The 26,271-nt window shown below is 48.4% G+C and overlaps 2 protein-coding genes and 2 long non-coding RNA genes across 7 annotated transcripts in view; 2 read left to right on the forward strand and 2 right to left on the reverse strand.

The window, feature by feature from the left end:
• Positions 1-438: 438 nt before the first annotated feature.
• Positions 439-11,883, reverse strand: LOC308184028. The gene is made up of 3 exons (XR_013942557.1): positions 11,778-11,883; positions 1,813-3,349; positions 439-1,679 (listed from the first exon to the last, which is right to left on the reverse strand). It is a non-coding gene; the product is annotated as an uncharacterized lncRNA (long non-coding RNA).
• LOC308184010 (keratin, type II cytoskeletal 71-like) lies at positions 3,845-11,451 on the forward strand. Its single transcript, XM_080570676.1, has 10 exons — positions 3,845-3,888; positions 4,110-4,257; positions 4,899-5,110; positions 5,290-5,350; positions 5,636-5,731; positions 6,018-6,182; positions 6,454-6,579; positions 7,260-7,480; positions 7,610-7,638; positions 11,384-11,451. The coding sequence occupies exons 1-10, from the start codon at positions 3,860-3,862 to the stop codon at positions 11,434-11,436; spliced, it is 1,140 nt and encodes a 379-aa protein (XP_080426802.1). The 5' UTR covers positions 3,845-3,859; the 3' UTR covers positions 11,437-11,451.
• LOC308183998 (keratin, type II cytoskeletal 4-like) lies at positions 11,731-20,270 on the forward strand. Of its 3 annotated transcripts, none has more exons than XM_080570653.1 (10): positions 11,731-11,800; positions 11,879-14,413; positions 15,232-15,446; positions 15,749-15,809; positions 16,467-16,562; positions 17,157-17,321; positions 17,407-17,532; positions 17,917-18,137; positions 18,463-18,491; positions 19,009-20,270. In XM_080570653.1, exons 2-10 carry the CDS (start codon positions 13,955-13,957, stop codon positions 19,485-19,487), a joined length of 1,851 nt encoding a protein of 616 aa, XP_080426779.1. In that variant the 5' UTR covers positions 11,731-11,800; positions 11,879-13,954; the 3' UTR covers positions 19,488-20,270. The 3 variants fall into 3 exon arrangements, with proteins under 3 accessions (XP_080426779.1, XP_080426781.1, XP_080426780.1); XM_080570655.1 differs by lacking the exon at positions 11,731-11,800 and having other exon boundaries at positions 13,162-13,288; positions 13,909-14,413; XM_080570654.1 differs by lacking the exon at positions 11,731-11,800 and having other exon boundaries at positions 13,164-13,288; positions 13,912-14,413.
• A 153-nt stretch (positions 20,271-20,423) lies between these two features.
• LOC308184025 overlaps positions 20,424-26,271 on the reverse strand; it is a 36,575-nt gene continuing 30,727 nt past the window's right edge. Inside the window, exons 3-5 of one of the 2 annotated variants that reach the window (XR_013942552.1) lie at positions 23,439-23,666; positions 21,999-22,109; positions 20,424-21,274 (exon numbers count right to left, since the gene is read on the reverse strand). This is a non-coding gene — a long non-coding RNA (uncharacterized lncRNA). Of the gene's footprint in view, positions 21,275-21,998; positions 22,110-23,438; positions 23,670-26,271 lie in introns of both variants that reach the window. The other variant, XR_013942553.1, reaches the window with a different exon arrangement.

Consider the following 26,271-nt stretch of genomic DNA (forward strand, 5'->3'; position numbering starts at 1 on the left):
TTGAGCTATGGCAGTGGAGGGTCCATCTGTGGAGGAGGAGGAGGCTCTGGCTCTGGAGGCAGCAGTGGCAGGAGAGGGTCCATGTCGGGCGAAGGTGGAAGCTCCGGTCATGGTGGATCGAGCTATGGCAGTGGAGGGTTGATCTGTGGACGAGGAGGAGAAGTGTCTGGCTGTGGTTCTGGAGGAAGTATTGGTAGGAGAGGGTCCATGTCTGTATGTTGTGGAAGCTCAGCCTCTGGTTCTTGTACGTTTGCTGTTGGGGAAGGGTCTCCTTGTGAGGGATCCAGCTCTTGGGGTTCCTTCAGTTCCGTCTTTGAAGGGTACAGCTCTTCTGCTCTGGGGTCAAGGTCTGGGGGCGTCTCTGATTCTGGCCGAGTTGGGTCTGGCTTTGGATGTGGGAGCTGCTCCGGGGAGGAGGAATACCAGTGAGGCATTTTGGGTTGTGGCAGACTTGAACCATTTGGTCCTGAGGATGGGACTGGGAATGGGACTGATGGAGGGTGTGCTCACAGGGGGGGATGCTTGTCTGCCTGGGGATTTGGTCAGGGACCCACCCTTCTTCCAGAGATCCCTACCACAGAAACATCTGCATGCAAAAATCTGCAATGGCATTGCCTCTTTTTTGGAGGCAGTGGTGCCTTTCCTGCCCAGCACCCCGTCACCGCTGGTCCAGCCACGTCACCCGCAGCCCTGGGCACTCTTCTCCCTGCACCCCCATGTGCCGAATGCTCCAACCTGCCCACTGTGCATGGGCTCACCTCTGTTTTACGACTGTATCGCGATGGTTGCTATCGTTTCTGTAGACTTTCTTTGTATTGCTCTGAGGCCTTCCACTGAGGCCGTTTGGGACCTTTTTCTTTGGCAACTAAAAGCTTGAAACCCTCCCTGGTGTGTGTGTGTTGGTCTGTTCAGGGCATACCCTGACGTGCACGAGAGGTGCAAACCTGGGGGTACAAACTCGTAGGAAATCTCACCTTCTGGCACGGTTGAGGACCTTGTTGTCCCCATGCCTTCTAAATATTGCCCTCTACAGGTGCGAGCCAGCTCCTGCTAGCTGGGAGCGTTGGACTGGGTGCGAACGGGCTCACGCCACCAGGAGCATCACCACGGCCGGGTGGAGATGCTCAGGGTGCGCTCGATGCCACCACCTGGTGGGAGAAAGGAGCTGGGCCAAGGCCGTGCGGAGCTGGCCCTCGGGCACCATCCTGGGTGAGGGAGATTCGGACTCCAGCCCTCTGCCGTGCAGAGGTGGCAGGAACAAAAAGTTCCCTCCCTTGCTTTACTTTGGCAAAAAGCTGTGACATTAGGCATGGCACCATTGTAGCACCACAAGAATTATGGGCCTCCTGTTCTCGCTGCTGGGCCTCTTTCCAAAATTCTTGGCGGTTAGAGGATCGATGAGCTGTGGTTGCCCTGGTAGCTGTTCCCCTTGCTACTTCCTCAGTGCTCACAAACACGTACAGCCCCCTCTGCTCAGAGGCAAACGAAGTGCCAGCAGCCAGATGGAAGTGGGCAGATCTGGTGGGTTTTAAACCCAGAGTGCCCCCATGAGCAGATGGTGTGCACAAGTACTGCCTCTGGTGGCATCTTCTGCCGTCTGGGGACCCAGGGCCATCGGGGACACCGGGACTGGGGGTCAAAGGTGAGGCTGGTCCAGACAGAGGAACCTTTTCCTACATCTGGGAGTACACAAAAAACCGAGTTCGTGAGTTTTGCTCATCAAAGCATATGCAGGGGAAGAAAACTTTCCAAAGCAGAAGCCGTAACCCCGTAGGCTCCAAACACAGCGAGGGAGCAGGACCCAGCACTCACCCTGCCTGCCTGGAAGGCTCAGCCTTTCCTTGCTGGGTGGAGCGGGCGAGCTTGCCACCCGGGAGGTGTGGGAGGACACGGGTGTCCCAATGCCCACCCATGGGTGCAGCAACGGGCTTCGGTGGGAAACTGGGGAGGGCTGGGCTGGAAGCACAAAATGGGTGCAGAGCACCCGGTGCAGCTCCGGGCCAAGCGTCCTCCTTGTGGGCTCCGATCCTGCTCTTCCAGCTGGGGTTGCCACAGACTCTGTCTGCATTTAAGCGGGCGGTGAGGCACCCTGGGCTTCAATCACTGCTGCTCCTTGGCATGTGGGTGTAATTGATAGTGCTGTCAAGAACCTGCAGTTAAGCCGGTTGTCTTTCCAGCTACTGCATACCATCGATTGTCTCTCTTGCTGGGCTAAGGGCAAACTGTTCCAGTGCAGAGCATTTGCAAATAATGAGGTACGAGAAAACCTTGGGCACCAGCCGCTCCTGCAGCCAGAATACCAGCAAGGTTTCTGGTAACCCGTTTTGCTTTTCATCAGCCTTCTTGCGAAAGATGGTGAAAAAACCCTCCAATGAAACCAGGAAGTGAGAAAATAATTAAAAAAAAAAAATCCCTGCAAAGCCCAGGGAAGAAATGAGCAATTGAAATGCTTTTTTTTTTTTTTTTTTTTTTTCAATTGAAACATATAAACATTTAATTGCCAAAAAAAAGGCCAACTAAAAGTTACGGATTAAGATGGCATAATAGCAGGGGAAAACCTTTTCTTTCAAGCCTTCTGAAATGAAACCATTTGCCTTTCTGTTTTGAAAGAGGCTTTGGAAAGGAGCCACAAGGACAGAGAGGTAATCCTGGCCCCACCTCTGAGGCATTGTGAGGCTCTCAGCAAATATATTAAACGTATCAGCCTTTTCTTTCCCAGCTGTCAAGCAACTCTAATAAATCATTTTTATTTGCCTTGAGGTATCCTGAGAGTTTTAATTACAAGCTCAAATATAAAGGATAGTAACAGAGAGCAGCCATACAGCAGCCCTATTAATAAGGTGCATGTTTTTGCCTGGTACTGGTTGCTGGTGCATTCGTAGTCTTCACACCAGGGCTAAGCCTACTGCTGTTACCAATTAAATGGTTAACGAGCACCCAGCTAACAGCTTTGTGGCTAAGCCTCCTATCTAGGGTCTTTGTCATCTTCAAGGAAGTCTCGTTTTTTTTGTGTCTTTCATAAAATCCAGGCTGAAAACTTAATGAGAAGATAGAGCTGCTCTAATTTATGCTTCCAAAAGCTGGGCGTCTAAGCCTGAGCTTGTCAGCTTAGACTTTTGTTGGAGTCGATGAAGAAGAGAGAGGCTGCTGGTGAGGAGCCTCAGCACAGGGATGGTGTCCGGAGGGCTGTTTGTAAAAAGAAATATTTCACCCTTCTGTACCAATTGGTGCGTCACATCCACGCTGTGTTTCCCAGCTTCCAGGTGCGGGGCTGCCTGCGGCTGTGGCTGGTGGACACGTGCTGTCTTTGCTCTTGGGTGAGAAGCCTCAGAGACTCCCAAGGGAGTGACTGGGGAAATAATAGATAATGCAAGAATCAGTTTTGATTTGCTGTTCAACAGAACATTCCTCTACAGGGTTTCTTTGACAGAGTGGGAGATACTCTTAAGGGTACGTCCCTCTCGCTAAGCTGTAATTAATGGAAGGAAGGAGGACAAGCTGAAAAAAGAATCCTTATAAAACCCAAGACACAGTGTCCTCCAAGCTTGGAATGCAAGCAAAGCAATTCAAAACCAGCAAAATTCCATAGGATTTCACAAATGTTCAGTGTTATGCATTGTTTTGCATATTTAGACCTACGAATTGCCGCCAGGCAAGGCAAACCCCATGAAAACCCCAAATTATTCATCTGCATCAACCAAGCCCCGCTTCTGGGATGTATATAAAGGAGGCTCTCAGGGGTGTCAGAGCAGAGGGGCCCCTTTTTAGCTGCTCTCTTCCAGCAGCCCCACATCCCTGATCCTGTCCCTGGTCACGTCTGCCAGCATGAGCCAGCAGCTGTTAGCTGGGAGGTGTCTTCATGGGAGGAATTTCTCAGCATCTTCAGCTGTGAGTGGTGTGAGCCACTGCCAGAGCAGCACCTTCTCCTCTGCTGCACCACTGGGCAGAGGGCACGGAGCCTGGAGCAGCCAAAGCCTCCGTGACGTGGGGGGCTGGAAGTGGATTTCTGCTGGCCACAGCCTGGCACGGGCAGGCTGTGGAGGGTGGGGGTGCAGGGGTGTATACTCCTGCAGTGAAAGGGGGGGTCAGGGGAGTGCCTTCATCTGCAGAAGTGAAGGTATTCATGTGGTGCATGTCAACGAGAGCCTGCTGCAGCCTCTTGATGTGAAGATTGACCCCGAAATGCAGCACATCCGAAGGCAGGAGCGAGAGCAGCTGAAGAGCCTCAACAACCAGTTCGCCTGCTTGATTGACAAGGTGAGAGCTGAGGCAAGATTAAAGGAATGATGGGCTTTAAGTATAAAGGAACCCTTTTTTGTGTTCAGGTCTTTGATTCCTCTCCTTTTTCTGTCCCATTACATGGCCCTGATGCTGGTTTAACATGCATGGCTCCAGCACCGTGAGATGCAAGTGCAGATCTAGCTGATAATGTTATTTTAACTTGATTGTTTATGCGTTGACAAGCTGAAGCTGTATGCATTATTAATAGCTGAAGGGAGCTGTTGTTCCAAGGTACCTTGCTGCGCTTCTGCACTCTTGCCCTCTCTGTGCAGGTAGACCTTGTAAAGCTGCATTGTTGACAGCCAAAAGATGGTTTCTGCTACCAGCCAGTTGGCCTGCAGAGGTGTTTAAATAGCCCATGGTTTCTGTAGCAGCCACAAAGGCTGCGGGGCTTCCTTGGAGACTGGGAAAGCAGCACGCCCCGTTTGCTCTCATATTCTTGGGTTATGAAGGTTGCAATGCTCCCCTTTTGTCCTCTTGTCCCCTTTGAACCATAATGAGCCCCTGGAGCATTAACTTGAAAGAGAAGCTGCCTTGTTCCCCCCACCTTCATTGGGTCCCTGTATGATGCACCAAAGTAGGTGCCCAACGAGGGTGGCTTTGCCTTCTGAATGCAGGTGCAGCGTCTGGAGCAGCGGAACAGGCTGCTGGCCACCAAATGGGACCTCCTCCAAAAGCAGGTCCTGCCATCCCAGAAGAACTTCAGGCAGGTCTTCGACAACTTCATCTGCAGCCTACAGAGGCGGCTGGACTCGCTGCTCCATGAGAGGGAGAGGATGGAGCCTGACCTGAACAACACGGAGAAGCTTGTTGAAGAGTTCAAATGCAAGTAAGTTCACAGGGCAGGGAGCTAGACAGATTTTCTAATGGACTTTTACTTTTGTACATATCGACAGACTTCACTCTAACAAAAGGCTGAGGTCCAAAGGCACCCTGAGCCCTAAATACCCAGGAAAGGTCTCCAGCACCAGCATGACCCAGCAACCAGTCCCTTCTGTTCCCCAACAGATACGAGCAGGAAGCAAGCAGACGCACAGCTGCTGAGAATGAGTTCGTGTTACTGAAGAAGGTAAGGAATTGGGATGAATGGAAGCATTGGATTCAGACATCTGAGAAGTTTCCTCTGCTCTGGCATAATATTTTGAGGATGTTGTAAGTCACTGGACAGTTATGGCTGCAGAGTATTGCCAGGGAACATAAGAACTCAGCAATATTCTATAAGCCTCTGGCACCCCTCAGAGGTGAACAATTACATCTCCTAAACAAAATTTCCTGTGCTAAAAACTCAGTGAAGTTACCTTAGGTCTCCACGTAGCCACCATTTTGACTTCTAAATGGCTGGGAACTCTTTTAGGATGCGGACTGTGTCTATCTGACCAAGGCAAAGCTGGAAGCAAAGCTGGAAACCCTAAAGCAGGAGAGAGAGTTCCGGAAGTGTGTGTCGGCTCAGGTATGGATGCTCCTCTCCCATTCTTGTTGATGGCAGCTATTCTTACCAGCCTCTCCTTGTCTACACTGATTTAGTCCCAATTAAATCAATCCATCAGGGTCACTCTGAGAGGCAGTGGGAATAAGGAAGATCTCCAAAAGCCCCAAACCTTCAAGCTGCATGCATGACCAACTCTAGCCACAACTCAAGGGCTGTGGCTCAAGACAATCTCTCAGGGGTGGTGGTACGGCCACTGGGCTGCGAGATAGGAAACCCAGTGCTGACAGCCACTTCATACGGCTTCTAGGAAATTGCTGAGCTGGAGACAAGCCTCTGTGATAACTCCATTGTTGTGAAAATGGACAGCAGCCGAGGTCTGGACATGGAAGGCATCCTCAGGAGTGTTGAGTGCTGGTATGAGGATGCAGCTCAGAAAAGCAAGACAGAGTTGGATGCATTGTACAGAACAAGGGTAAGTTGCAGCAAACAGTAACATATCCTTCATGTAGCTGCCAGAAGGCAGCAGTTCAGATGCAAGGACTTCTTTCATTCTGTCTTGACTATGTAACTTATGGACCTACTTTTCTGCTAAACTTGGTGAAGTCCCCAAGTCGGGAGAACATCCCCAAAGCAAAAGCATTAGGACTTCTCTAAAGTTAGTTTACTTTGGAAACAGAGGCAAGGCTCCTATGTTGCCTACACTACCCGTATTGATTGCCAGCTCTGTCTTTTCTTCCTGTCAGTACCAAGAGCTTGAGGAGGCAAAGAGGAGTCATTGCAATCAACTCAAGTCCCACCAGCAACAGATTGAAGAGCTGAGTTTTGTGATCCAGAGATGGCAGTGTGACCTTGAAAACGTGAAGAAGCAGGTATCATGGGCCATATTTACTCATTGAATCTCCTAGATGGGAGATCCCAAGTCTGGTTTTCTACTTCTCTTGCATTTATTTTGTCTTTACCGAAGAGCAGTGCCTCACGCTGGTCCCACTGCTCTAGAGAAGATCTTACCCCTGTGGAGCAGGGAAAAAGGGTTATCTGCTTTGCTGCCCTGTTTTCTGGTGGATCATTTTGATTATTGAAAAAAAAATTGTGCCGTATTAGATCATTGGATTTACTATGGCACACAGACAATTGCTCCAGCAAGAATTCTGGCAGGAGACAATGCTTCTGACACAGGTTCAAAGCATCCAGTAAGTAGGGTAGAATTATGAGTCACCAGTAATTCACCACCCATAGGAACTGGTATAATTTTCAGACCATCTGATTCATTATATATTTTATAACGGGAAGTAATGGAAAACCTTAATTATCAGTTCCAATTAGAACTATTAGAAGTAGTAGTATCCTCAAAACAAGGCTTAACACAGCCTCACAGTACAGAGATATACTCTGTAGTGTTTCAAAACTGAGATTTGATTTTGGAAATATTTGCCTTTCCTAAAAGCAACATTGATACTTCATTTCAAAAGAAGACAGAATTTCTCTTTTAAAGGAAAATATGGAAAAAGATTGGGCAGGGAAAGTGAGGAATTCTGTGCCTCCAATACAGGTATTCTCTCTGCAAACATCAGTTAGGGATACTGAGCAGCGCAGGGACTGTGCCCTGAAGGATGCGCAGAAGAAACACACGGAGCTGCAGAACGCCCTCCAGAAGGCCAAGAACAAGCTGGCTTCCATGCTGCGGGGTTACCAGGAGCTGCTGAACGTCAAGCTGGCCCTGGACATTGAGATCGCGACCTATAAGACTTTACTGGAGGGTGAAGAGAGCAGGTGGGTACCTCTGCAACAGTATGCGTGTAGTGCTCAGTCTCGGGACACTTCAGCAGAGACACGGAGACTGGAAAATGCTAGAAATGCTAGTTATATGATGAATAACCTTATGACTTTCTTCCCCTTCAGGATATGCATTTGGAGCCCCGTGAGAGTGTGTAAGTAAGCTTGAAGTTTTCTGTTTTCCTTATGACATTAAAAAAGCCAGTGCTGGTTTGCAGGGGGAGCAGGGAGGCTGCACTATCCCCATGGGAATCGCTCCCCGAGTGATTCAGCCTGTGTTTTCCCACAACAGTGATCACCACACCTTGCAACAGCTCCTCTGGCTGCAAAGCCAGCCTGGGCTGTGGACCTGGTCCACAGTGCAGAAGACGCGGGTCCTTCTGTGGTGCCAGGAGAGCATCCCAGCCGGGAGATGCTGCAGCCTGCCATGGGGGGTTCACCTCGAGAAGCGCCGCCAACTCAGCAGGGAGGTGCTGGGTCCCTGGTGCTACCAGTTGTGGCTGCTTCCCCAGGAGTAGCTCTGGATGTGGGGGCCATTCGTGCCAGAGCTTGGCCCCCATGGGTGCTGGTGGGCTCTGCAAAGGGGCTGGCAGATGGTGTGGGGAGAGCTGCGGAGCTGCACAGAGCTCGGGAAACCCGACTTGCTCACAAGCGGTGCACTGGCCAGGGAAGGGGATCCCAATTGGGCCTCTGTGCCCCGGGAATACCTGCATCTGAGCACCCACTCTGCCAGGCAGGATAAGCAGGAGGCAAGAGCTAAAGCAGAAAAACGCAGCCCTGCTCCACCCGCAGCAGCAAAATGTCCCCCACCCCACCCTACACGAGGGGAAGAGGCATCCTGGGTAGAAAAACATCAGGAAACCACATCAGAGGAACTCCACCAGGATCGCATCAAAAAAGAGATGCTTAACACATATTCTTCTTGCTCTATGCTGCTTCTTTAAAGGTCTGGAGGTTGGGTTGGGGCACTTGTCATGTTATCACTCAATTCCCACTTCCCACCAGCCTTATCTTCCCTTTTTTTCATGATTAAGCCTTTGCTTTCTATGAAACAAGTTGAGATATTTAATTCCAAACCCTTTCCCTAACATGCCTCTGGAAGTTTTCCTGGAAATGAGCCCGTAGGACTCTCCGTTTCATCAAAGTCTGCCCGACTTAATTTTAGGCAAGTTGGCGGAGTTGTGCTGGTGACGCAGGGTCATGGAGAGGAGGGGCAGGACTTCAGGGGCTCTTTGTTCGCTGTCTTGGAGCTGCTGGGTCATCCATATGCAGGCAGGCAAGTCATAAAGGAAATCTCAATTAAAAAAAAAGGATACATTTCACCTTCTGTAGTCAGCAAAGAGTAATTGCATTGCTTGTGCTTCTATTAGCTTCCTTCCTTAGCGTCCTGACAGGCGGTCTGCACTTTGACATCTGCATGAATTACAGCACCCTCGCTTGTATCTTGGTGACTACAGAGCTCTGCACTTTTTGCTCTTTTTTTCCAATAAAGTGCATGGAGATGAATGTGTTGCTGCTTGGGTTTTAGTGTTTTTGAAGACTACAGAAAAGCCCCGTTCAGGCGTATCTGTTGATGAGAAGCCTTAACAGCTAAGCTGAGGTAGCAGGGCTGCCCAGAGAGTGTTGTGCAGCACCAAATTTGCTTGGTGTAATTTATTGAAACCTTTTAAAGTCAGCTTATTTATGCCAATTTGCAGCAAATTTGGCTCCTGCCCAATGCTATTCAATGGGTGTTACAAGATTCACAGAGAACTCATCTCAGTTGCTTTGCATTTTTATAGCATGTCTACTACAGAGGTGTGATGATAAAACACATTTAATAGCTGTTCAAAAGCTTCTGCAATAGGGTCATTATAGGAAAGAACTCAGGAATATGCTTGGTTGCTTTTTTCAGCATCATTTTGAAGATCCTATGACTACCAGTTTAGGATTTCAGAACTGATCAGAGGGAGACATTTTATTGTTCGCTTGAGCAGATTAAAAAAGAAGCCAACAAATTAGTGCCATAAACCAACCACAAAGGACTAAACTGTTTTGCAATTGAACTGATGAAAGCTAACTAGCAGAGCAAAGAAACGAACCATGTAGGTGCCAGCCAGCCAGATAAGTGTTTTACAAAAGGGGGAATCCAGAGGGAAGTTCTTTCCTATCGGAAGCCATTATCGTGATTCAGAACTGGAAGCACTGTCTCTCCCTCCGTAATTCCCGTGTGATAAGATGCCCTTTCCCAATCATGTACAAAGAGAACAATCAGGAGCACAAAAGAAAACAGTCACAATCTTTAATGAAGAAAACCACAGGAAAGATTTGACAACAAAAGAAAATGGAGCAGCTGTAAATATTCATAAGAGGGGTTTAAGTATCTCAAAAAGGTTATGGTGTTTCCACTGAAAATAGATGATTCTGCCACAAGAGAAGAGTAAGTCAGGGAGATGACACAGAATTAGCGTTGCTTTCTCACCTCCAGCCTCCCCCCTCACCATTTCAAGATGCTGGCTGATCTGATAAGTTAATTTAGGAAGTGCTTTTCTTTAAAGCTGTGACCAGTCTCTCTGAACATCAGTGCTTCATGAATCAGCCAGGCGCTTCGTCAGGAATTCAGCAGCACATCACAAAGCTACATGAATCAAGTCGAACAAGGGCTTGGGCACTGGTGCCTTAGCATAACAAAAGGCAGAGGTATCTCCTGCCACCTGAACACGCTTCCCAGGAGGATCTGGCCCACCTTCTGTGGGCAATTCCTTCCTCTGCAGGGCTCACGGAATCCCTTCCGCCCAAGCAAACAGCTTCAATGGTAAGGGAGAAGAGTTCCTCCAGCTTTACAGGGAGGCTGCCATAGCCTAGTAATAGCCACAATGTTTTCCTTTCCTTTTCTGATTTTATTGCTTTAACAGGCAGTGTGATTCCATCCCATTCAAGGGCCTGGGTTCCCATACATCCCACACTTATTTCCACTGTGCAGTTCTGTGGGAGGAAGATATCAGTGTGGAAAAAGATCAAACCAATCCTTTGCTTTGTTGCGAGCCTCAGATTTACAGGTGCTAATCACCATGCAGAGATATGACATACGCGTACAGCAGGAACCGAGCAGATCTAGAGAGCGTGTGATGTTGTGTACTCTCATTAAGGCTTCAAAGGTGCTGAAGAAATTCGGCGCCCAAAGGGTGGGACTAATTTCGCCTAACTTTAACCATCCAGAAGTTGGGCGCCTGGTCTGGTTGTCTGGTTGTCTAGACTGCCTCTGGTAGTCAATAAAGAGCAAGGCAAGTGCCTCCAGAGGCTGCTTCCTCCCACCTATCCTAGCTGCCTATTTTAGGATGTGATGAATCACTGTCTGGAGATGCCTATCTCATTACATTAGCCATAGAGGGAGTCTCAAAGATGAAATTAGAATACACGGCCAGTTTGATGGCTGAAGCTGGGAGGGAGGCAAATCCAGGCCCAGTGTTTGATGAATTTTATGAGGAACATCCTTTGAAAATCCCAGCCTTGGCTTCTAACATAGAGCAGACAGAGGCTAATGAGAGGAAAAAATACATTACCACACTGAATTCTCATGGATGACCTTGGATTTAGGATACAAGAGAATGAGGATGCACTAACCAAGTCAATTCTTTAACACCTTGTGAATGTAGTGGACAGGAGTCTATATAGTCCATGAAGCTGTGCGTGTGTAAAAATGCATATTATGACCAAATCTTATGCCTATCAAATGCTGTTATTGCCATTGTCCTATCTGAATGCAAGGAGTTTTCTATGGCTGTCTAATTACAGAGATGGAGCATGGTTCTTTGAGACTATCGCATAAAATATATTTTAAGAGCTAGTTGAGATTCATCTCCAGAGGCAACAAACAAATTAGTGAACTTCACATGTTCTCATAATGAATTCCATTTTCAGCAGCACATACAGGGAGAAGAACGCTGACAAAGGGAGAGATTGCAAGTCGTTAAAATGATTCATTCAACCCCTCATCAAAATATTTTTCTTCTTTCCTTCCTCTGTCCCCCCTTCTCCCTCAAAAAAGATGTAAGTATGATGAATTACCTTTTTTTAAAAAATGCAGTTTTTGCTTCTCCCATTTGCCATGTCCTTACTCACAACAAGTTGTTGGTTCCTGAGATCTTATGTGCCAACAGATGAAACACTCGGTGTTCCTTGGAAAGACTTAGAAGACATTAAGTGAACCTCCTGCAATGCTGCCTTCTCACCGTGGTTCACGAGCAACAGCAAGAGTTTGGCTAACACAGAAATTTTGCCCAGTACTGGACAACTTATGGCCAAAATCTCTTACCTTGCATGAAGCGGGCAGCTCTGGTGAGACGTTTTGGAAGTGGGGCTGATGCAGTGCGGTTGGTTTGCAGACGTTTAATTGCAGTCTGTGATATGTTCCAGGTGTCTCTCACGCAGCCGACGTGTATAATGGGGTGCAGAAAGGGAGCGGCGGCACAGCAGCTCCCAGCCCGACTTCTGATTCAGGACGCAGCCTTCCCATGTAGAATGCGTGGTAGCTCTAGCTGAGTGAAAGAGCTAAAACAATTGCCTTTTGTACTGTTCTTTGGATTCAAATGTGCATTTCAGTTCCGATCAACCTTTGTTTAGAATTTAAAGGATCATGGAAGTTGCAAGCTTTAGCTTGAAGTCTCTCGTATTTGCCAGTGGTATGTTTTAACTGATATTGCCGATTGTGCTGGCAACCCAGCATGAACTGTGAGCCTAAAATATTACAGACAAAGGTGTAATCTGAAAGTCATGCTATAAATATGTTGAATTATTCCAGTTGTATAAGGCAAGAGCATCAGTTTACGCAACTAATTTACACCACCAGACCCTCAAACTCATGTAAGTTGCAATTACGCATTCAATTAATAGCCTCGTGAATCTCAGCATTGTAGTCACGTCCTATGGCTTTCTGAGTTTCGATGCGTGTATCCTTTTCAGAGAGCTTGATATTAGAAGGCTTAACATTTTAAGGAGGTTTAGCATTGGTTTTGTGATTTGCAATGAAAATGCCTTCAAACGGGTTAAAGAGGGTGAGGGAACATGGCTACTGTCTGCCTCCAGATACCCTCACGTCTATAGGCAGCAGCAGCCTTCTCGGAGCACAGATCCCCTTCAGTGAGGAAGGGCTGAGGGCTATCAGTTGCATGCATGGTAATGTCTTGTCTCCCAAGGGCTTTATGCCCAAAGAGCTGGAAAAGCCCGATTGCTCTGACTTTCTGAGGTTCAGTTTGTTGAAGGCCCAGAGATGGTTGTTTCAGTGTCTCACCTCCCTGGGCTGGTGATTAGGAGAGAGGGATTCTCTGGCCAATGTGAGTCAAAACCATCTCAGGTGCCCGTCTAATCTACTCATTAAGGCTTCCTCTGTTGATGGAGAAAGACCAATGCCTGTGGAGAGTGAATCACCCTGGTTCCCCCAGACACCGGCCCAGGGGCTGTTGTCTCTCTCTGAGTGCATCCCCATTGAGTCAAGGACGTGCCTGGCAAAGTCACCCAACCTTCAGCTGTTGCTTCTTGAATGTGGTGGATCTCACTAGCCTGAAACGCGCAGCCAATCCTTTTTTGCTACCTGCAGGGACTGCCAGAAGATGAAGCAAAAGGTCTCTGACGTCCAGATGGGTAGGAACTTCTATATAGCGAGGGACAAAGTTTTAACCGTGTCAAATGGACCTCAGGTTAAGAATTTGCAGCACTGCTTGAGTGAAAAACGTCACTGGGATGTCACAGAACATAAATCTAGTGACCAACTGAAAGGTGCCTCAGTTTCTGGATGAATCTGCTCTGTTTTGATGGTGTTTTGTAATGGTAAGTGAAGGTTGGTGTGAAATGCTGCAAGGGAAGGTTTTTTTGGGGGGGCACTCTGAGTCATTGCATATGAATCCAGACCCATAACTCAGTAAATTTATCAGTGTTTCAGGCATCATAGCACAACTTCCATCGTTTTTCCACAGCTGCTTTCTTTTGTGATGTTATTACTTTTCCGTACCCAAAATGAGCCTGGTGAGAGAAAAAAGGAGAGATTGTGAAATTAACCCCCCAAACTGCAAGTCTGCAAAATATGCCATCATACACAAAACCCCATGAGACACAAAACCCCAAACGACACACTGCAAATAAATCACAAAGAGTTTCTTCAAAAATGTTTGCTAAACTATAATTAGCGTAAGTTAGGGGAGCACTTCAAACCGTAATGTATTCTAAGCCAACTTGCAAACAGAGCACTTTTAGATTCCTTTTTATTTCCTCAGTAGTTAGTATTTGCTGGGCTGTTTTGCATTTTGAGGAGCATTCATTGCTGCCAGGCAAACCAAACCCTCAAGCGCTTTAAATTAATGTCCTGATCCTATCAAGGCCAGCTTCCCAAATATATATAAGGGGTAGTGTCAAGGTGTCACTGCAGCGGGATCTCCGTTCCTCTCCTGCAGCAGAGCTTCCCCCGAACCTCCACATTCTGCCTCCACGGGAGCCACGATGAGCAGACAGGCGCCCACGGTGAGATCCGTGCTGGGACGGAGAGGTTTCAGCTCAGCCTCGGAGATCTGCGGCCGAAGCTTCGCCGCCTCCGCCTGCCAGCCCGCCCGCTGCGGGGCTGGTGCCTACAGCAGCAGGAGCGTCTGCAACCTGGGTGGAAGCAGGAGAATTTCCTACGTGAACGGGGTCTGTGGTACTGGATGTTTCGGAGACTTCGGCTTCGGAGGTGTAGGCTACGGTGGTGTCGGAGGAAGGGTCGGCCTTTGCGGCCCCAGGGGATACAGCATCATCAGAGGCTACCCCGATCGCAAGGCTGACGGCATCCAAGGCATCTGCATCGATGAGCGGCTTCTGAAGCCCCTCTGCGTTGGGGTCGACCCACTGGAGCACGAAATACGCTGCCAGGAGAAGGAGCAGATAAAGACCCTCAACACCCAGTTTGCCTGCTTCATCGACAAGGTGAGTGCAAGGCTGCTCCCTACCCACGTTTCTTGGTGAAAAAAAGGGAAAACAACCCAACCCCTCCCCAAAACGCCAGTCCTGCCTGTGCCCTGTGCTGCTGAGCTGGGTCCATGCAAGGGTCCAGATCCCACTGAGCCGTATTTGTTCAGACCGGGATCTCCACTGCTGGAGAAGGGCTCACTGCAGCCTGAGTATTTGCTGGGGTCTGCACCCTGTCTGTGGCAGCACTGGACTTCCCTGCAGTTGTCCCCTCTCTGGATGGCCTCAGTCCAAGGCTGATTTCTTGTTGCAGCCTTGTTCTGTCTCAGAAGTTAGAGCTCAGATGGGCTCATCTTTCTGCCCCATGTTAGACTTTCTATTCCCCTTTTGTCTTTACATGGAGTGCCTGTTCCAAAACCGTTCCTGAAGGTAGAGAAAGCTGATCTCGATTCAGGCATCCAAATGTTAGATGTTTAAGGCTGAGCTGCCACGGTAGGATCCCTCTGTAGGGGGGACAAACAGGTCCCTCCAGCTGGGGACGTTGTCTCGTCCTATGGCACATCAGAGGCAGCTTCTGGAGGAGCTTCATTGGCAGTCATCGGTGAGAAACAGAGTTAGCAGAGATTCAGACATGTGACTTCTAGATTCCTAAATAGGGGCTAGATTTCATGATAATTTCATGAATATTATGGCGTATTGCCCCACGCTTTCCTAAAGTCCTATTCATATGCCTGCAGGACCAGCTCTGGTTTCAAAGTGGGAGCAGACAGCTAAATCAGGTGTTGGTTATTGCCTTCCCTTCTTTCTTTGAAGAACTGCTACTTTTTGGCCCTCAGGTCCGCTTCCTGGAGCAGCAGAACAAGGTGCTGGAGACCAAATGGGGCCTCCTGCAGCAGTACGTGCTACCAAAGAAAGGGAAGAACCTCGAGCTGTACTTTGAGAACTACATCTGCGACCTGCGGAAGCGCCTGGACTGCTTGCTGTGCGAAAAGCAAAAGCTGGGCAGCGAAGAGTGTGCCACGAGCCAACTGGTGGAGGAGTTCAAGTGCAAGTAAGGGCCCTCGGGTCTCCTGCTGCTGCTGGCGCTGCTCTCCTGCAGGCAACCGCTCCCAGCCCAGCAGCGCAGCCCCTTCAGGGATGGCGCATTCTTCTGCCTCGCTTGCAGGCTCTTTGCATTGGTAATGTCATGACGAGGCTTCCGATCTCTGGTCGGTCTAATGCTCGGTTTCCAGACACTGCTCTTACAGTGCCTGATGGCAGTCTCTGGGCAAGTGAAGGCTGTTATTGCTCGTGATGGCTGCTGTCTGTTTGAGTGTTGCTTGCCTCAGCCTTTTTCTTCTCCTTTTTCAACAGATATGAAGAGGAAATCAACAGGCGTACAACTGTAGAGAACGAGTTTGTAGCACTCAAAAAGGTGAGAAGCTCAAAATAAATGGAACGTTATACCTCTAACGGGCTTATTTGGTGTAAAGCTTGGCTGCAATAGTGCACTGCTAGCAAATGCCTGGCAAGAGTGAGCAGGAAGAGGGAGGCCTGTAAAGAAGCACAGTCAGAAACAGAGACAATGGGAGTAGAAAGCAAGAATAATATACCCTCAAAGTCCACATCATCAGCACTAATGCAATAGTTTTCTTAGCCCAAACATATTCTCAAGTTGTCACGGGAGGGTGTATTCATGGAAGGGGTCAGAGCGGGAGAGGCCGCACTGGCACACTTGATGTTGAAGAGGCTGGTTATTTCCTGACAGTCTCTTCACATCCTTTATACTTGGACATCAGAAAAGGAGAAATCATTTGAACAATATTAAAAATTATGTTTATGTACTCATTAGTCAATTCTGAGTTTGTAGCTAAGACCTAAGTAATAAATAAACTAATTCCTGTAAGTCATGTTGGAATGGCTTTGTTTTCCTTGAGGAGACACTGGGGCATCTTGACTCATCCTCTCACACCTTTCTGCTCTTGAGATCTTGTTGAAACATGCATCTGTTTTATTGGCGCTGCCTCTGTCTTCTCTGAACTTCCCCAATGTTTCAGTGAGATCGGGCTGGAGCACATCTCATCTCTTTCAGGACGCAGACTGTATCTTCTTGAACAAGGAAGAGCTGGAGGTGAAGGTGGATCTGCTTAGAAGGCAATTGGAGCTGCTGAAATGTGTGTTCGAGGAGGTGAGTTCCTTTGGTCTGCCCCAGAGACGGTGCTGTGTCACCCTTTGGGTACCCCCAACTTCTATAGCTTCCAGTCTCTCTTGGACTGCTCTCGTCCCAAGCCCTGAATACTTGAAACACGGATCTACAAGGTCGATGTAATATTAGCATGATTATGTTGGAGGTAGGGTGGCTCCCCCTCTCTTAATGCAGCTCCAGGTATGAATTGGCTGTCCTAACTCTACCTCTGAGAAAAGAGATGCGTCTGTCTCGTTACTCCGGATTGCAGCTGGCTGATTAGAGCTCAAGAAACTCCCAAATTAATCCTGTCATTAACATCACTAAAGCAGCCGAAGATGACAGGATACCAGGGGTTAAGTCACCTGCATTCCTTGCCCTTGATGTGGACAGAATTACTGCAGGTCAGCACGTAGGTCAGCAGCTGACGTGCTCATCCAGCAGGGAGGATTTTCTGCTGAGCTAACTGGAGGGACATTTCTTGACTCGTGCCTGTAGCTGGGCAGTGTGGCTCTTTGTTCCAGCCCTCCCTCACTCCAAAGTCTGAGTACTGCCAACAGCTAACATTGCTAACAGCTGCCATTCCCCACCGTGTAGGAACGAGCTCAGGTAGATCGCCAGTTATGCGACACCTCGGTCATTGTGAAAATGGACAACAACCGAGACCTGGACATGGAAAGCATCATTAAGAATGTGGAGTGCTGGTACCAAGAAATAGCCCAGAAGAGCAAAGAAGAAGTGGATGCCTTCTACCAAACCCGGGTGAGTACAAAGCAACCTGGGTGTCTGACAGCAACTCAGGGGGCTGCAGATCAGAAATGGCAACTGTCCTGGTTTTGTTTTCCAGTTTCAGGAGCTTCAGGATAAAAGGGGCAAGTATTGCGACGATCTGCAGAGCAACAAGTGTGAGATTTCGGAACTAACCCGGATGATACAGAAGTTGCAGTGTGAGCTGGAGAATGTGAAGAAGCAGGTAGGTGAGGCCCGGAGGTGCTGTTGGCAGGAAGGGCAATGCCTTGGAGGACAGATGAGACACGAGGGAAGATGATGCATTGGCCTTCAGTAGTCTTAAGACCTGCTCTAGGCTAAGTCCCAAATCCAGCCTTCAGTGGTGACCAGCACTGAAATGAAACAGTGAGAAATTTGGGGGCCAAGCAGTCTTTTTAAAGAGGGCGTTGTTTTAGTCATGCACTGTACAACGTAGTATAAAAATAGACTGAGGGAAGAAACCCCCCAGGGAAGCTGTTGTCTTTCCCTGTTTGCAATTGGAAGAGCTGATTAATCCAAGTGCAGATTAACCAAGGATTAGGAAGCACAGCCCCAAACACACCTACACTGTCATCCTCTCCTCTGACAGGTCTCCTGCCTGCAAACTTCCATCTGTGATGTTGAGCAGCGCGGGGACTGTGCCCTGAAAGATGCACGGGAGAAGCATGTTGAGCTGCAGAACGCCCTCCAGAAGGCCAAGGATGAGCTGGCTTGCATGCTGCGGGATTACCAGGAGCTGCTGAATGTCAAACTGGCCCTGGACATTGAGATTGCAACCTATAAGACTTTACTGGAGGGTGAAGAGAGCAGGTGGGTGGCCGAGGGTTTGTCCTTTTCCTCCTTGATTTTGGAGCTACAGGCCAGATGATTCCAGCTCCTAAGTGAAGTTAGCAGCTCCAGGATCCTCCCAGCTCACAGAAACTGGGGGCTGGAGAGATGGCTGGAGGCCATACAGGCCACCCTTGTGCCAGCAAAAACAGTTCCTGTCCTAGGGATAGTCAGACGTGTTGCAACAAGGGATTAGGAGACAAGTGGGTTGGATGTGTGGTTGGAAGTTATGAGTAACGTCAAGTTTCTAGATGTGCATGCAACTGGTTAATGGGATAACATGCATTTCTCTTCTTTCCCCTAACAGAATATGTGTGGGGAACCCGGTGAGCGTGTGTAAGTAACCTGAAGATTTACAGCCTTGAGGGTTTCTCACGGTAGGAAGGGCACTTTATGGAACAGCAATGTCTGTCTGTCCTGGCTCCCTCCTCCTTTGTCTCCCTTTTCCAGTCCAGCCCAGGCTGTCAGGGAAAAGCTTTTGTCCCAGAAACCTCAAATGCCTCTGAATTTCCAGAAAATCATCATTTGGATGGAGGGGGGGAAGGTCAAATTCATGCCCCTTTTCTACTCTTGGAGGTGACAGCAAGCTGTCCTGGCCGGCCCAGCAGGCAACGGGCTGGCGTGCGTTGGGTCTGGGTGAGAACAAGCCTCCAGCTTGGAAAGAAGCGTGGGAGGCAGGAGGATCTGCGAGGGTTGTGCGGGGACCTGGGGGAGGAGGAGGAAGGAGCAGGGGCTCAGGCTGGTCGGATCAGTGCAGCAGCAATCAGGTTTGGTCGGTTCTGTCCCTCACGAAGTGACTTGCCTGTGAGCGTCTTCCAGCTCCAAATAATTAATCCCACGGGCTATCTTGCAGCTGTGGTCAGCAGCGGCTACAATATCCCTGAAGACTGCGGGATGCTGGCTGCGAACGCAGCCGCGTGTGGCTACGGCTCCCTGGGGAGGCGGTCCGGACGCCACAGCTCCCAGAACGGAGGGTTCAGCTCCCGGAGCGCCGGGATCCATCCCAAGAGAGTCATGAGCTCGGTGGCGAAGCAGTGCGTCCCAGAGGTGTACTGCCAAGCCGGGGGCGTCAGCTGCAAAAACGGGGGATTCAGCTCCCGGAGCGGCGGGTACCCAGCCCGCACCGTCATCAGCACGGGAAACCCGGGCTTGGATGCCAGGATCGGGGCTTGCCAAGCTGGTGGTGTGGTCAGCTTTGGAAACCAAGGCTGTGTCATCAGGCAGCTGGGGGGCTCCCCGGTCGTTGTTGCAAATGGCCCCGAAGTTGTGGGGTGCAACAATGGCGTGGTGGGAAATTTCGGGGTTGTCAGAGACCCCTGTGTTGTTCCATAGGGACATCCACAGGGGTGGCGCAGCCAGGACCATCAGAGCACAGTTCCTATCACTGAGATGATGCAGAATTGTTTCTCTGCCCACAAATAGCACCATTGTCACCAAGTCCATTCCCAAACTCATTAGCATCAGACATATACCCCATCAGGTAACATTTTCAAAGTCCCCAACCCTAAAGTCACATCTAGCAAGCTTCTCCAGCAGGTGCTCAACATGGTGTTGTTTCCCTGAGTTTATACTGCCTAGGTTAGTGCAGCTTTTAGGTTTTGTTTGTTCCACTGCCTTCCCTCCCTGGCTTTCCCATAACGAGCAGATTCATTAGTGATGTTCTTCCTTACAAGACACCTCTTCTTCTTACAGCACCTCCCAAAGCATTTCAGAAAAGAGGATGATGGTTTAACTTTCCCAGGAGGCACTGCAAAGCGCACGTTCCTTTTCTCGTCAAAAAATAAACCCTGAGCTGCAAATCTGAGCTTAAATTTTAAACTGGGCAATTGCAACTTTCAAAGCACCTGCTATTTACACTGCAGCCATAGGCTTTTTGTGGAATTTGCTTACAGATGAATACGTAGTACTTTCATTTGCTTCTGCATGTTAGGGGTGGCTAGTTCAAAGCGTGCTGATTTTTAGAAGAGCTCACCCCCATCCCCACCCCTTAAACACCAAGGAAGTTCCAAGGCTTCTGAGTCTGACATCTTTTACTCACGTAAACTGAGCTTCCTTCACTGACTGCTCGAAATTCCCAGCTTTCCACTGTGCCTTCAATAAACTGCATTGAAAGTACATGTTTTGTCCCTGAATTTTTCCATAGCTGGTGTTTAATGAAAGTACACAGTGGGGGAAGAAGTGCTCTTTTGCTGCCTATGTGTCCACGGGCAGAGAAAGGGCCAAAAAGATCTTTGGATTCTCTGCAGAGAGCTTGGGGTGTGGTGGGACTCAGATGCCAGGAGTCCAGTGGTGTTTATTCTAGTTACCCCCTTAATGACGTCGCCCTTAGGTATTTTATAGCCCAAGGTGCCCTTTGCTTAAGTACCAACTGATCTCAAAGCTTGCCAGAATCCCCCCAAATGCTTCTGAGCATTGCACAGCCTCCTGCATGACAAGGGTGCCAGCCCGAAGCTTCACTCCCCACCGAGACCTCCTCTTGCTTGGTCCTCCCAGGTCACCGCATGGAACGAGGACAGATGCCCATGCTGACCTTGTCCTATGTGGGCTCAGTAGGACTGCAATCAGGGCTGTGCTCTGCCAGATCCGTATCTATTCCAGATATAAACTACCTCTGCTCTGATGGCACTAGGGCTGGCAAAGGGTGACGCTGCCCCATATGGTTCAGAGGCAAAGGGATGAGTTCTAAACTCTCTTGGCCATAACGGGGTGGATCGACTTTGTCTCAGTTCTGAAGTCTCCCACGCAGAGCTCATGTGAGCTGGTTGCTGGGGGCTCATTTCATGGAAAGAAACCAACATTTCCATTGGGTGATTCATCTGACCAAACACAGACGCCTAATTTAGCATGAAATGCATCAAGCGCTAGACTCTACTGACTGCATCAATTAGCTCTCTCCTGGCTCTACAGGCAGCCCGGGGCAGGGATATTAGCGCAAATGGAGACATCGCCATGCAAGACGCCTGCATACACTCAGACGAATACACCCTGCCTGTCATCCCCAGGATTTGCAGACACTATTATCACACTGAATTTCTTCCTGTCTCCAGCACATGAAGAATTACAGGTCACACGGCGCCACTGATCTCTGCGCTCTCATGGGGCACAATTCTAATAGCAACCTAAAAAAAAAAAAAAAAAAAAAAAAAAAAAAGCAAATATTAAAAGACTGATGCAAAGAAAAAAGATAAGTGCCTTTGGGGAAGGGCATGAGCTGTCATTTCCTTGCTAAAAGTGGAAAACGTCTCATCTAAGCTTGGCCACCTGTCAGACCCAGGTTAGGTGGGATGGACAGCCCTCCATCCGAGCCCCAATCTCTAGCGAGGAAACCCAGTTTGGTGGTTTATCTGAAGTGGCTAAAATTAGATGAGACAGAGCCCACCTCATCAGCTAGTTTTGCATCTGAGCATAATGCATTCACCACTGCGTGCCTGTAAATGCAATTTGGAAGGAAGGCCCGCCCAATGCCTCAAGCCCCTGCCAAGATGTGAGGCAGCTCCAGGGTCCTCCTTGGGGCACTTGCGATCCACAGCCAGAGCAACTCTGCTCAGCCTTCTTTTGGAGGCTGAGTGGAGGCCACCACGTTGTCCAGGGCTTTCCCGTCCTGGCCATGACAGTGATGAGACCAAGGTTTGGCATCCCCTGACAGCAAGGCCAAGGAAGAGGCAAGAGCTTGGGATATGGGGGAGCAAAGGGAAGCATCCCCCCCACTGCACCTCTCTCTGGCTTCAGGGGTGAACAGGAGCCTAAACCTGTTCAAAACCCTGACGTCAGCCAGGGTGACTTCTCCCACCTCAACCAAGGAAGCAGTAGGCGACTGCCTAATTGCAGCAGGAGAATAATTACCTTTTAGTGGACTGAATAATAGCGAGAAGAAAGGAAGGTGATACTGCCTCTTCCAGAAGTCGGGAAACACCGCTCCCCCTCGTGTTTGAGCCAACACCCAGGTGTTCTCAGCTATAATTTCAGAAAACCAAAGAGGAAAATGAAGGCTGCATTTATTTTTTTTCTGTGTGGCTATGGCTGAATGGGTTAGCTGTAAAGATTTTGTCACAGTAACAAAGGGGAAAGGTTCATCTCAAATGGTTTGCAAACTATTCATTAAGCCGTATATTACAAGCTTTGAGAGGCTGGGAACATTTCCAGATAAGTGATTACTATTTTTCCTTCCTACTCTTTTTTGTGACTATTTGTTTTAAGAATCGAAAAAACGTTCCCATTTTGAATCATGGCAAAATAGAAAAACCCACATAATTATATTTGTGAACTTTTGCCAGCTATACAGTTTCATTGCAAAAATTTCAAAGGACTGTTTTGACTATTTTTCAAAAAAAGATTTTTGCTCTTTTTCTAATTGAAGTTATCTAAAACAAACTGCTGTTTCAGGCTGGGCATCTGGATTTTCTGTCATGTAAATATACCCAGAGAAGGCATTCTAATAACTGGAAAAAGCTTCTGTTCAGTTCTTTTAGCAGTTAATAACTTAAAAATGCCATTCCGTAAATTTCATCTTGTGAAATGTTTTGGTTTTGGTGTTTTGCCTGACCAATACAAGCACTCTAATCCAAAGCTTACCACAGTCAAGGAGACGAAGAAGAAAGTGGGAAGAAGCAAAGCCTCTGGGCTAAGAGCATGGTTCAGGTCCCCTCCAACACCCACAGGAACAGACAGGCAGCGTGGAGGGTGTTGTGCCCCCTCCAAAAAATGATCCTGGCCTTGGCCTACAGCAATTTGAAGGCAGGGTTGACTCCATTCTTGCATCATGCAAACTCCTTCAAATGTCTCATCCCACTTTATAACCAGCATTTTCCATTTCTACTAACCTGGGCAGGGTGGACCTCTTCTGACATAAATTAATCTTCAAAAAAAGACGGCCCTACCCCACTGACCTGCTCACCCTGAACCTCATTTATAGCCCCCGAAGGGTGACTCACGCCTCCCAGGGCAGCTCTGCGATAAATACATCCAGATAAGAACGTGGGAAGAGGAGGAAGAGGTGGGTCTGTTACGGGAACAGACCAAGGGAGAAAGTCATCCCCACGGTGCCCGTGTCAGGCTGCACAGCCCCGCAGCACCAGGCGGACGAGGTGGCACAACCACAGCAGACAACTCAAAAAACACACTTTGCAGCAAATATTTGAGCAGGAAAACTGAGCGCCAGGCGTTACACAAGGAAGTCCTCCAGACCAAGCTTGTTAGTCAAGCATTTTCACTTGCTTACTATTCTGCATGTGCATGTGATAGCAACTGTAATGTTTTTTCATGTCATAACCAAACATTGCTTACCTCTAGCCAAACCAAACCACGCAGGTTCAAAGCCATTTATCTCGTCCAACTGTGCCCAATGTAAGGGCTGTTTTCAAAGCATGCCACCGGCTGGGCTCTTTCCCTTCCTGCTCTGCCCTTTGCCCACAAGCAAGATGACGTTTTCTTCTCTCCTTGCCTGGAACGAGCTGAAGATGCAGCCCTGGAGGTCCAGCACTGAACAATGGGTCTTTGTTTCTGCCTTTTCTGCTGCTGGTGAGATAAAGGGACTTCAAACTCATGCAGCAACAGTAGCAACAGCAACAAGTATATAAGTGAAAGATATAATATACAATACAATACAACACAATACAATACTATAAAATAAAATAAAATAAAATAAAATAAAATAAAATAAAATAAAATAAAATAAAATAAAATAAAATAAAATAAAATATAAAATAAAATAAAATAAAATAAAATAAAACAAAATAAATATTCAATAGCTTTTCTGAAATAAGAGCTCTCCTTTGGTCTCCGTTCAAGTCTATGGAGGTCTCAGTGGTGGACAACACATGGGCTGCAGAAGGTGTGGGAGCATCACAGGATTGGCTTTAAAGATCCCAGAGGTTGTAGGGACCCTGGTGAGTGCAGAAAATTTGGATTTTATAGCTGTGGAGGAGCCTGCAGGGTGAGTCACAGTGAGGGTGATCCTGTAGGTCCCATGAGAACAGCCAATGCACCAGTGTAGATGAAAGTTCCCAGTATTGGAGAAGCTTCAGTGCCAAATGAGAGGACTATGAAACACGCAGCTAAAGAAACCTCAGCAGCCAATCCGCCTGCTACGCTGATAAGGTGGGAGCAGGAATTTTGCTTTATTCTGTTGTGAATACCTTACACAGCCAAACTGGGAAGTCCCCAGCCACATCAGAAAGAAATGGTTTGAAATATCTCACTTCAAAAAAAACAGTTGACTTGTGTAATTTCACCTTTTTATCCCAGGTGTGAAAAAAACAATGTTTACACAGCTCAGAATTTCCTTGGGGGATAGAAGTTGCGTTTTTGTGGTCTGACAAAGCAGACGCAGATTTATTGCATTTTTTAACCATTACTGAGGGAATCATTATCAGGGATCATTTGCATTTTTTTTTTTTTTTATTTTTTTGCTTCAGTTACCCAATTTTCACACAAGAGGTTTCCTTTCTCTTTTCTGCACCAAATGGGATGGCCTAGCTGTCTTCCTGATACGTTGCTTTCTCTTCTTTAATGAACATGCCACTGCCTATAATTATTACTACGTTATTATTACTGCTAGCACACGGGGCTGGCTGCCATGGGGTGCCTCGTGGCTGCACACACGGGAAATCCAAGGCCGTGCTTTCAGCCCCAGGAAGCGGATAGACACTTTGCGCAGCAGGTGGGAACAAACGATACCCAAAGAGCCTGCCACAAAGCAGATTGTGGATAAATACAGGTAAGAAATTAGCCAGTAATTAGTCCCTCCTGTGAACACTCATTCCTCACAGCCAGACGGCTCCACAATCCACACTATATTCAAAAGCAAGTTGTTTCTTGTGATGTGGTCAGTGTTACTAACAGGAGGGAGAGGAAGCTGGAAGTCAGAGATGTCGCTTGGAAAGGGATGGCTCAGGGTGGCAGTGAGATGTCCTGGGCCACGCTCAGCCCGGGGCTGGAGGATCCCCCAGCTCCGCGGGTGCAAGCAGTGCAGGGCCCTGCCGGGCTTTTTCCTGCCTCTGCTTAATCAAACTGCTTTCCTTTTAAGCTGCTGTTGATAGAAAACAGTTCATTTTCTTTTACTTCAGCTCAGCAGTACCAGAGCAATGTGAATGGTGACCCTTTCTGCTTGGTGGCTGAACCAAACTCCCAGGTGTGTTTTCACCTGGCTGCCCCAAACTGTGTTTTGCTGCCTTTGGTCAGGATTTCTCTTCTACCACCCATGAGATGCAAACAGCAAATGAGGAAATTCTCAGAGGCAGGGACTGTTTGTGGTGGAGCAGTGTGAAGAAGGAGAATACGCAGTCATGTACGAGGCTGTTCCTTTTTCCTCCTGAAGTGTATTCAGGCCAGAGCAGCACAATAATATCTCCTTGCTATCAGCACACCAGCATTGCTCTCGTTATTAATTTATCTTATTAGGAGGCCAGATAATGCTTAAAAATTACTGCAGTCTCTTCAGGAGATCTGCTCATCTCCAAACACAGGCCAACAAGAGGTTGAGCTTTCCTTCTCCACTTTTTTGGTGTCACTGAGGCAGCCGGAGGAAGCTCCTAACCTCAGGCACCTCCGCCTGCAAGCCCAATTAAAGGAAGCACAGGGAAATGAAGGTTTCATCCATCCTGGAAACATCCTCATCTTTAGCACGGCCCGGTTTGGCATAGATAGAATTGGGTTTCAGAGCTGGAACGGCTACATATCCAAACTAGGCACTCACAGGGCTTGTGTTGCATGTGGGAACCAAAATCCCACAGACGTTCTCCAGGGCTCGGGTGGGTCGAGGCGCTGCCCACGCGCTGCGGTGGGGAATCCTCCGTCTCCACCCAGCGCTCGCTGGCTGTGCTCCAGTTCAGCAGGTTGGTTTTTATCCTTTTTCTGGATTAAAGGCAGCTCGGTCTGTTCCTCAGCAGTGAGTCACTCCAGGTTGGACTTCAGTTGCAGGAAGAGGACTCACATTATACAATTAGTTCTGCATTTCCCCAAAAGTGATGCAAATAAGGGGGAATTGCTCCGGACTGCAACTTTTTGCAAACCTTTGGGCACAAGCTTCACAACACCTCCATCACTGTGGAAATGGACAAGTGATGGGAGATGGGCACCATAAGAAACGCCAGCACTGAGCAGGGCTCAGAGCAGAGCG

The sequence above is a fragment of the Anser brachyrhynchus genome, assembly GCF_964034855.1.
Source record: "Anser brachyrhynchus genome assembly, chromosome: 29".
In the NCBI taxonomy this organism is placed as follows: domain Eukaryota; kingdom Metazoa; phylum Chordata; class Aves; order Anseriformes; family Anatidae; genus Anser; species Anser brachyrhynchus.

What these genes read in the sequence shown, in the direction of transcription:
- LOC308184010 (XM_080570676.1), top strand. Translation starts at nt 3,860, where the DNA reads ATGGGAGGAATTTCTCAGCATCTTCAGCT. An exon ending in ATTTCTCAGCATCTTCAGCT is followed by an intron (nt 3,889 to 4,109) that starts GTGAGTGGTGTG and finishes CTTCATCTGCAG; the next exon opens with AAGTGAAGGTATTCATGTGG. An exon ending in TTGAAAACGTGAAGAAGCAG is followed by an intron (nt 6,580 to 7,259) that starts GTATCATGGGCC and finishes CCTCCAATACAG; the next exon opens with GTATTCTCTCTGCAAACATC.
- LOC308183998 (XM_080570653.1), top strand. Translation starts at nt 13,955, where the DNA reads ATGAGCAGACAGGCGCCCACGGTGAGATCCGTGCTGGGACGGAGAGGT. An exon ending in GTGGAGGAGTTCAAGTGCAA is followed by an intron (nt 15,447 to 15,748) that starts GTAAGGGCCCTC and finishes CTTTTTCAACAG; the next exon opens with ATATGAAGAGGAAATCAACA. An exon ending in ATGCCTTCTACCAAACCCGG is followed by an intron (nt 17,322 to 17,406) that starts GTGAGTACAAAG and finishes TTTGTTTTCCAG; the next exon opens with TTTCAGGAGCTTCAGGATAA.